Source organism: Gastrolobium bilobum, unplaced genomic scaffold, assembly GCF_033153095.1.
Source record: "Gastrolobium bilobum isolate Gb01-03AN ecotype WA unplaced genomic scaffold, APGP_CSIRO_Gbil_v1 utg20097, whole genome shotgun sequence".
Classification (NCBI taxonomy): domain Eukaryota; kingdom Viridiplantae; phylum Streptophyta; class Magnoliopsida; order Fabales; family Fabaceae; genus Gastrolobium; species Gastrolobium bilobum.
Window position 1 is genome coordinate 14,990 of NW_026898994.1, and position 10,880 is coordinate 25,869.

At 36.1% G+C, this 10,880-nt stretch overlaps 1 protein-coding gene across 1 annotated transcript; it reads left to right on the forward strand.

The window, feature by feature from the left end:
- The first annotated feature begins 7,779 nt into the window (after positions 1–7,779).
- Positions 7,780–10,874, forward strand: LOC133286091 (protein trichome birefringence-like 31). Its single transcript, XM_061483437.1, has 5 exons — positions 7,780–8,156; positions 9,199–9,370; positions 9,522–9,721; positions 9,821–9,967; positions 10,463–10,874. The coding sequence occupies exons 1-5, from the start codon at positions 7,780–7,782 to the stop codon at positions 10,815–10,817; spliced, it is 1,251 nt and encodes a 416-aa protein (XP_061339421.1). The 3' UTR covers positions 10,818–10,874.
- The last annotated feature ends 6 nt before the right edge of the window (positions 10,875–10,880 follow it).

Genomic DNA, 10,880 nt, shown 5'->3' on the forward strand with positions numbered 1-10,880 from the left:
TAAACACTCAGAATGCCACCACACCTCCATGGCACAATACTTGTTTCGTGGGCCACCGATCCAAAATCTCCTTTACCTCCACAAACCAGTCAACCACATTTACCTCCTCAGGAGTCAAACTCCCAAACATAGAAGAATACTGACCAGCGGGTGTCTCGTAATGGGCCTTAGTCCAATACAGGGGAAACCGGCACTCTCTGCTCGTCGGATCAATGAAGAAAGGAAGCTCTCCCTCGCCCAACGTGGGTTCAATCCAAAAAAAGGTGTGTTTCCAATTCTTGTACGAGTTGGCATACTGAGCAAATATCACTCCTACCGTGGTTCTCGCCTTTAACGACACCCATCCAAGTTTCTTCTTTGGGGGAGATACCTGGAAGCAATAAAAGAATAACCGAACAGAGTACCCCCATCCGAAGTACTGACATATGCTTTCAAAAACCCGAACGAACGCCCAAGCGTTTGGCTGCAATTGTGAAGGTGCAACCTGCAAGTGGGATAGCACTCCCATCTTAAACTCAGTGAGTGGAAACCTCACTTTCTGATCCGTAAAGTGAGTCCTGTAAACCATGAAACGCCACCGAGATTTCGCCGCATTGCTGGGCGCGTCACAAGCTCGACGTTCACTCGTAACGGCGAACGACTGCCACTTCGCCTCATGAGCACCATTTTCGGTAATCATGAAGCTAGGCTCAGATTTGTAGTGGCGACGCAAAGTATCCCGGTCAGCATAACTTGATGACGAAATAGCAATCTCCGGGTCAACCCAATCCCTCGCCTTGAGGCGATTTTCCGATTGAACAACCTCCATTAGTCAAGAAAGAATCCTACTTGGGAGTGATAAACACACAGTCAATTCTCAATACTTCACCAAAGCCAAGAAGACCACCGCGAAGAGAAAAGAGATGCCACCTCACCCTACCCCCCACCTCTGTAACCACCAATGCCCTCCTTACTAATTACTACAAGAAAAAATAACTCGGGCACAAACTACTTACCATCAGAATCAGAAGCTTCTAAAGAACTTGAAGAATAAAAATCTGAGTAGCTTAAAGAAGAAGGCCACCAAGCAGGCGGTATCTTATAAAGCCCCAGATCTTCGTATATGGCGTCCCACACACCATACTTCACGAGGCGTCCATCTTCAGGATGAAATCTACCTAACCGGTTCTCCGTGGACTCGTCATATTTACGGCAATGAAAAGATGAAGAAAGACTGGGTATATGACCCCGAGAGGTGCTCAAAGCAACAGGGGAGTCAATAGTCGGGCGGGAAGGCTTTATAATAATACTCTATGGGACGATTTTGTAGAAGAAGGTTAACAGAAGACAAAGGCCGAACAAGTCGCCCTACCCCAAGGGTAGAGCGCCGTGAAACATGGCGATAAAAACCCCTCTTTCGTTTATCGTACGAACTGAAGACCCTGAACCACGACGATGGGAAAGGCGAGCCCTAAATCCCTCACTGGGACCCCCAGATCGTCGCCCTCGAATGCTGGCTGGCTGACGCCTACCAGACACAGAAGCGCTCTCTCCCCCTGGCTCCAGGCGCTTACCACGCGGTCGAGAACCAGATGCTTCACCCAAGTAGGGAAGCACAGGCCCTAAAGCCCGTTCAGGCAAGAGACTCTGAATCTCATCTTCAGAGAAACCCAGAAGTTCTGGAATCTTACCATGGGGCAATGACTCCACCCCAGGGACCAAAGAACGGTAGGAGGGAAAGCTGTTGCTCCCTCCACGCTTAGCAAGATATTCCTGCATAACTGGCCCCACTGAACAGCCATCGAATGAGTCAAAAGCTTCATCAAACTCCTCCTCCTTAACCTCTACCCCCAACCCAGGAACATCCATGGCTTTTACCGTTCCCAGGAAAAGAAGAAGAAATGGTGTACAAAGAAGCACAAAGAATATCAAAGGAGAAAGAGTGAGACACTATACCTGAGAAGTTGTGCAAACAGTGAAGAAGCTTTAAGGTAAGGAAGAAGAAGCGCAGCGTAATAGAAGTAACAGTAGATCAATAATCAGCATGAAGAAGACCCCCAAGAGAGAGCAAGTCCCCCTTTTAAAGAAGAAAGGAGTGCAAGGTGGCACTCACACGAATTGCCCCTTGATATTCCGACCGTCAGATGCCGTAACCGTCATTAACGAGCGGTTGTGATGAGGGGCACGATAGTAATTTCAAGGTGATATGACACCAATCATGTCGCATTAATCAAAACAATACAACTGCTTGTAATGATGGAGAATCCATCATTACAACATGCACGAAAACCGAAGAGACACCCTTCGCGTCAGAAGGACGAAAGACCTGAAGTACCCCTGGAAGAATGAAGGACAAAACTGTTGGTCTTCTGATACCACTCAAAGACGCCCAAAATCCCTAACTAGGCGACATCTGCCAAAGAACGCCCAGTAATTACGACCGGGCACCAACGCGGGTCTGCTACGATATTAAGGCGGCGACACCGCTCATGAATCGCCCTAAAGGTAACGCCCAAAGACAATAACTTGGCACCATCCAATGCATGCTACCAAGCTGGGGGGGCTCCTGTTCCGGATGGCCCAAGCACTGGTACAGCCCAGCTGGCCAGGCCCAATCCTCAGCCCCAACCTAGGGCTGACGTGGACTCTCGCGCCCTCCAACCTTGCAACACGTCCAAGGAATACACCAAAATGTCTCATCTCAGGACGCTAACCACCAAAGGCGCCAGCCACAGGCACCATAAAGGGAAACTACCCTCTGCCCAGTGCTGACATCGCCAGACGCAGAAGGCGCAGCGCTGCCCAAATGGCAACGCCAAACACGCCCAACACTGCTATCATAAGAGTACATCCCAAGGAGGGTTGACCCCTCCTCACCAACCCACATCATTTTTCCTGTAAATAGCCCCCATGGGCACAGCTTAAAAGATCTTATGTATCGTTATATTGCTCATTTACTTTGAGTCCTATTGTTTACTGCACTTACTTATTGTCTTGTCATTGCTTAGCATAATAACTCTTAGCCTGGTCTGTACCTAAGCTAAGGGTATCTCCCATACAGTGACTTATCCCTAAAGGGAACATAGTGGACTTATAGATCCCAACGGTACAGGCTATAAGACTAATCAAAGTTAAAGTTACTCGCACCCTCCACAAAGATGTATTTAGCAGAGGAGGTATTTAGGTTCTAACTTCTAGCACACTTCCTTGTAGTTACGACGCTATTTGTGTAATTGTTACCGGTTAATTATGAATATAACAAAACCTTCAAGGCCAATTGCATGGGATATTCACTCCTCCGTTGTTACATGGTCTCCGGAGCAATTTATTATTTTAGATATTTTTTTCTTGTTTTAGCCTTCCATCTTTTAAGACTAAAATGAACTCGTCCTCTCATCTATTAAAAAAAAATGAACTCCTATGTATTTAGCTTACCCTTACCGGCCCAACAAACGTGGTCCAACCCTTTTTTTTCATATCTATCTTCCATATTGTTGAAGACTCAATCGTCGAATTCTCTCCTACATACGACACACCTTATATATGTCAATAACAAAATTGTCTCATATCCTTACAGTGTCTCTTGCCAGCATCTTACCGAACTTATCTTTGCATTGAATCAATACCATTTTCATAATCATTATTTTCATAAAATAATTAAAATTCTGGTTGTTACATCCTATTCATTTATGTGACGGAAAACATATTATATTTTAAAATATTTTAGTTATAAGCAATGGTGGAGCCATGATTTTTTGTTGTGGACGAAATATACATATTTTAAATTTCATAATTAAAATAAAAAATAATACAATATAATATATATATATATATATATATATATATATATATATATATATACTCACAGTACATGAAGTACAATATAATATAGCATAATATGAATAAAATTGCGCACAATGCAAATTTACATTAATTAAAAAATATAATTTTTAAATTATATTTTTTATATAGCGTAGAGTGACCGTTAGACAGTTGGAGTTTGAAAAAAAATAAAATAAAAGTGATTTTTATTTATGTGCAATTGTGTATATTTCAATGCATCTCTTGAGAAAAATAAATGTACTTGTTTTGATGCCAAGATTTTTTATTTATACAAAAAAAAAATTAAAATTAAAATACTGTGTTTTACTCAAAAGTATTTTTCAGATATTCATCTTAATGTAGAAATTAGCTTTCCCTTCTGAAAAATCTCTTTTTGAAAAAGTACTTTTTTTTCAAAGTTCTTGCCTAAATGATTTTTAAAAGAAGTTATTTTCTTTAAAAAAAATGTAATTTTTAATTTATTATGTGTTTGAATGTTAATTTAAAAAGAAAAACCAAAAAACATATATGACTAATTTTTAAGTTAATATTTTGACTTAAAAAATATTTTATTTTTTTAAACATTGAATCTAAATTTTATTAAACATGGACCGCAAAAAATGATATAATTTAAGATTTTGATAAACTGATTATAAAAATAGATAAATGCCTCCTGCTAGGAAAATAAGCACGTCATTGGTTTATTAAGATTAAAATAAAGGGAAAAATATTTTCGCAGTTAATGCAAAGAAGCTATCTACATTTATTCCCAAAACGACGTCGTTTTGGTATTAAAATCTTAAAAAATTATAAATATAAAGACTATTATAACCCTAAAATAAATTAAAATTACAAAAACACCATGATTTCTGTCACAAAACAACGTCGTATTGGCTTACTGCAGATAACTTATCTGCAGTAACTGCAGAAAAAACGAACCCTATAATAAATCACTTTGCAAACTAATGAAAATAAAATACAATATTTAATTTTTATTTGAAATATTTTTTAATCAAATGAAAATGCTATTGACTTATTAAACGTAAAAATAAAGTAAAAATAAAATAAAAATAGAATGAACTTATATGTGTGTGGTTATTACCCACTAAAATCGTTACATCTCTTCCTTTTCGAGTCAAAACACTTATACGTGTACTTTATTATAAATAATTCTTAATTCTGTGAGAATTTATATTTATATTTAATTTAATAATATTTTACTTTTTATTCTAATAACATGTATACATATTATGAGCCATATATTATCTTTTTAACGTAGTCAAAAGTTTATTTGCATCCAAATGCTCTCGGTTTGCATACATATATAATTACGAAGACACAAAGGTATATATAATTAACATTTTAATGTGGCATTCTTAAATAGACATGCATTTTTTTTTGGGGCTCTGAAGTCGATACGTTGTAATTTTTTTAAAAATTACTATCTGATGATCATTCCCTACTAGGTTAAAATCTACCTCGATGCTAAAGGTTTTGGGGATACAATTATAAAAGAAAAGGAAGTATCTAATCATGATAAGGCAAATGCCATGATTTTCCTTCGCCATCATCTTTATGAAGGGTTAAGGCTGAATATTTGATTGTGAAAGATCCACTTGAATTATGAAATAATTTATAAGAAATGTACGACCATCAAAAGATGGTTATCCTGCCTAAAGCTCGCTATGATGAGATGCATTTGAGGTTGCAAGATTTCAAATCTGTAAGTAAGTACAACTCTGCAGTTTTTAAAATTAGTTCTCAATTAAAGTTATGTGGAGGAAATATTAATGATGAGGACTTATTGAAAAAAAAAACATTTTACATTTTTCACGCTTCAAAAGAGTCAGAGGAGAGATTAGTGGAGCAGGTGTACAAATAAGTCAAATCATTCTTCTTTTTACCTGCTTTATCACTGAAGATATCAACATTTGTTACCTTCTGGTACTTTTGTTCTCAGGATCTGGAACGTCTTTTTATAGCAAAAATTGAATGCCAAATAGCAGAATGGATGAATTTTTATCAGTAAAATGAGCTCAAATGGGAACGAATTTTCGTCCCATCAGTGAATATCTTTATATTACTACAAAAGTAGCATGTAAGAAATGCACATTAGAAAAATTACCTGCCTTTTCTTCTGGTTTGTACTACACAAAAATTCGCATGGTTGAAATACATGTCATGTTAAATCAAAAGACAATTTATGATAGTTTCATTATTTGGCATGATCAATTAGGTCATCTTGGATCAAATATGATGCGAAAAATGATTGATAATTCATATGGTCATCCATTGAAGAACTAGAAGATTCTTCAATTCAATGAATTTTCTTGTGCTACTTGTTCTCAAGAAAAATATATTACTAGACCATCACCAGCTAAACTTGATATTCAATGCCCTTCGTTTTTGGAACGCATACAGGATGATATATGTGAACCCATTGTGGACCATTCAGATATTACATGGTTTTAGTAGATACATCTACAAGATGGTCACATGTATGTTTATTATCAACTAGCAATTTAGCATTTGCGAGATTGCTTGCTCAAATAATAAGATCAAGAGCACAATTTCCAGACTACACAATAAAGACAATTCGTCTCTATAATGCTGGTGAATTTACATCTCCGACTTTTAATGATTATTGTATGTCAACTGGAAGCATAGTTGAACATCTTGTTGCTCATGTTCATACCCAAAATGGTTTAGCAAAATCATTCATTAAACATCTCCAATCAATAGCTAGACCATTGCTTAGGGAAACAAAACTCCCTATATTTCTGCATGAGGATATGCTATATTATGTGAAAAAATATACTATATTAAAAAGGAATTCCAATGAAATACGGTTATATGATATAACCAAACTAATTGTGCTACTAAGCTAGGATCGTGCTCAATATATTTTTTTTCTTCTATTGAGTACTTTATCCTATTCTTATTGCTTTTATGACTTTTCACCCATAGAGTGATTCAAATATTATATATTGTAGAGGAATCTAGGTATATAAATTGGAATTGTGCAAAATTACCATAAACTCGCTTGATGACCTTGAGATACACAATCTTTATAAGTCCTCTTTTCTTAATGCTTAAATCGATTTTTGATTTTATTAAGGGATTAGGATTTTCTTGAATGATTAAGATACCAAGGGATTTGGGCTTTAGCTGATGTAACTGAATTCTTGAAGTAGTGAAATCATTGACAAACATGGTTGAAGTTTCGGATCGGATACAAAGAATGGCTGATTTCTTAATCTTAAGAAGTTTAACAGAAACAAATTTTTCATTAATCTTAAATGTGTGGTCGGAGTATAAGAATCGTGACAAGGGGACCTCCAAATTTAAGTACTGTTTAAACTTCATTTGCAAATGATGCATCTAATTCAATTAATCAACAAATTGCAAGCTGAAAAGTGATTAATCAAATCAAATAGAAAAGATGAAAACTCCACATGCATCGCAATTTCAAGGAACGAAGTGCACATATTTCAAAAGATGATAACATGAAGAAAAGGGAAGTACGTGCTCCACTGTTAATCATCTTCAAAGTGACGAGTTTGGGAAAAATATATAGAAATTTTTTTTTTCTGTAAGTTCATAATCTGGATGATTAAAATTTTGTTATTCTTAATTATTGGCATTTTATTTTTAAAATTTTTATATGCTTCTTTGAATAAGGAAAATAACCTTATCTGTGTTGGATAAATATAAAACTATAAATATTTATTTTATAATTTAAACTTTTAGATTGAATTGGTTGTTTAGAATAATTCCAATTTGACACATGAAAATGCCAAGGTATGTTCCTTCAATCTTAATATTTTCAACACCTAAACTTTGATCCTACCAACCGTTTGTTGCAAAGGGTGTTTTTCTTAAGTGCTTTAAACTCAAGCAAGCTACAAAATCATGTACTGGAAAATGTTTGTAACAAAAGTTAGAACTCTAGAAGTTTTCAATTCCTTCAACAACCCCATGTCAATGCAGTCTTTTAAGTCTTTGTTTGATCGCCGGATCCAATCCATCTTCCAAATTGTGTTGTATTCAATTCTAATCTTAGGAACTGCAAGGTTAGTCCTAGATAGTTTGAAGCAGAGCCATGTTTATAGGCTCTATGGCAAGCCACAAGGTGAAAGAAATAGATTACCAGTTGTAGTTTTGCCAGAGGATCGTTTTGAGGAAGATTGCAATGTATTTGAAGGGACATGGGTGTGGGATAATGTGTCCTATCCTCTTTATGAAGAAGAGAATTGCCCTTACTTGGTTAAACAGACAACTTGCCAGAAGAATGGGAGACCTGATTCTTTATACAAGAATTGGAGGTGGCAGCCTCATGGATGCAACCTCCCAAGGTAACCAACCATTTTAGATGCTCTAACTTTCTAACCATGCATTATGAGTTATGACATTAACTTGAAAGTTCAAGCACTTTAAGTTTCATTTCACCAGCATTTTTCAAATTAGTTTTCTTGGTGCATCTAAGGGTCTGATCTTAGAATGGGCTCAACTTTGACCGGTTACATGGAAACGGGCCTCTAAGCAATAGCATTATGACAAGATGAGATCTAGTGTTTTTTTGTGTTTTGGGATTGTTTGATAGCTTTTTAGGATTATTTTCATTTTTAATGTTAGCTTCGTACTTTTTATTTTTTTTTTTTTTATTTTAGAGATATTCCAATCGGTTTATCGTTTCGCAACTAGTCCAATTCGAGACGGGTACCTAGATTAAGGCTTTAAATACCTCCCAAAGACGATACCGAAGAAGATCAAACACTTGCTCTTACCTCTACTTGCTCAGTTTCTAGCGTCAACTACTGAGCTACCATTATTATTATGAGGAAGGATATTCTTACTACCAAAAATTTTTACTACTAACTTACTACCTATCTAATCACCATTGAATCAAAGAGAGAGAATGTTAAAAAAAATTTGAAAAAAGAGAAAATGTTGATCCAATGGTTATTAGATAGGTAATGAGTTGGTAGTAGAAGATTTTGGTAGTAAGAATATCCCTCATCTATTATTATTTGGTTATTAGCTTCGTACTTTTGCACTACTTATTTTAATCGCTTTTTAAGGGTGTTTCAGACCAACTTATGTTAGTGTTGAATTATTCAATATTGTTATTTTTTTCTTCTTCGAGAGTAAGCGTTCTCTTTATTTATCCGAATTCATCTGTTTAGCCTATTTTTTATGTGCTTCGGCATCATTTTTTCTCTTCCAAGCCATTGCATGAATCTAGAGTAATCAAATAAGCAATTAGTAGTGATATTGAAATCTTTTTATTCACTTAGATATGAATCCTCATAGACCTGAAATATTTCCTTGATTAGTGACACGGATTTGAAACTGCGTGTGAGCATAACAAGATTGTTCTATGCTTCTTGACTTCAGATTTGACCCTTTGAAGTTGTTGCACATGTTGAGGAACAAGAGAATGATGTTTATCGGAGACTCATTACAAAGAGGCCAATTTGAGTCTCTGATCTGTTTGGTACAATCCATAATTCCAGAAGGAAAGAAATCCCTCCAAAGAATTCCACCTATGAAGATCTTCAAAGCTGAGGTATATTAGTATGTGCCTCTCATATGTCTAAACACCAAGCTTAAACATACTACTTTCACCTTGTATTATCATTTTATTACATAGTTTGTGAAGTTTTATTTAATGATGAAATAGTCATCAAACTCAATTTTCTGTAGCTTTGTTTTTGTAGGAGTTCAATGCATCGATTGAATACTACTGGGCTCCATTCATCGTTGAATCCATTTCAGATCATGCAACAAATCATACTGTCCATAAACGAATGGTTAGACTAGACTCCATTGCTAATCATGGGAAACATTGGCAAGGAGTGGACATTTTGGTGTTTGAGAGTTATGTTTGGTGGATGTATAAGCCTTTGATCAATGCTACGTGAGTATCTAAACTCTGATGTAGTTGAATGTTCATAGCACCACTTTCTTTCTTCCTTTCCAATGAATTGGTTTGAAACATTTTCTTCTTATGTTTCAGATATGGATCACCACACCATGTCCAAGAATATAATGTCACCACAGCATACAGATTGGCATTGAAAACTTGGGCAAATTGGTTAGAATCAAATATTAAACCGCTGACTCAAAAGGTCTTTTTTATGAGTATGTCACCAACACATCTATGGTGAGTTCTCACAATCTTTTTTCTTCAACCAAAATTTGCTTAATTTAGACTATCACCTCTTTTTACTACAACTCACTCGATTTGGAATGGAAACACAACAAAAACAAATAAAGCCACCGAAAATCTCTGTCCACAACTTTATTCTTGCATTTTTTAAAATATAGTTTCCTCATTTCAAACATGACTTTTTAGTCACCAAGGAACAACTTTAAAAATTAAACAAAAAATGAGCAAACCCCCGTTCAACTTGAGAGAGTAGAGTGAGGATCAATTTTACGCATCCTTATCCATGTTATCCATGTATTTTTTTTTATAAAGAGACTGTTTTCTATAATCGAACCTGTGGCCTTTTAGTTACAACTTACAAGGAACAACGTTACCGTTGCCAAATGCGGCTTTAAAAAAATTAATGATGTCAAAAAACAATTATTGAAGGAAATGTGGCTAACTCGGTCAAGCTCATTCCCAAAAATGACAACTGATTTTCTTCTGCAGGAGCTGGGAATGGAAGCCAGGAAGTAATGAAAACTGCTTCAATGAGTCATACCCAATCCAAGGTCCATATTGGGGTACCGGATCAAGTCTTGAGATTATGAAGATAATAAATAATGCACTACAAGAACTGAAAATAGATGTCACCTTGTTGAACATCACCCAATTATCAGAGTACAGAAAAGATGCTCACACATCAGTTTATGGAGAAAGAAAGGGCAAGCTCTTGACAAAAGAACAAAGAGCCAACCCAAAATCTTTTGCTGATTGCATTCACTGGTGCTTACCTGGAGTCCCTGATGCATGGAATGAAATTCTATATGCATATCTGTTGAAGAATCATCAAAACTTTTCTTGACATGGGGCAAATATACCATGACAGAAAGTACAAACATCTTTCAGATGTGAGGCACATTCATAA

Excerpts from the sequence above, each read along its gene's own strand:
- LOC133286091 (XM_061483437.1), top strand. The coding sequence starts at position 7,780 with ATGTCAATGCAGTCTTTTAAGTCTTTGTTTGATCGCCGGATCCAATCC. Across the intron at positions 8,157-9,198 it reads CATGGATGCAACCTCCCAAG|ATTTGACCCTTTGAAGTTGT; the intron begins GTAACCAACCAT and ends TCTTGACTTCAG. Across the intron at positions 9,968-10,462 it reads ATGTCACCAACACATCTATG|GAGCTGGGAATGGAAGCCAG; the intron begins GTGAGTTCTCAC and ends TTTCTTCTGCAG.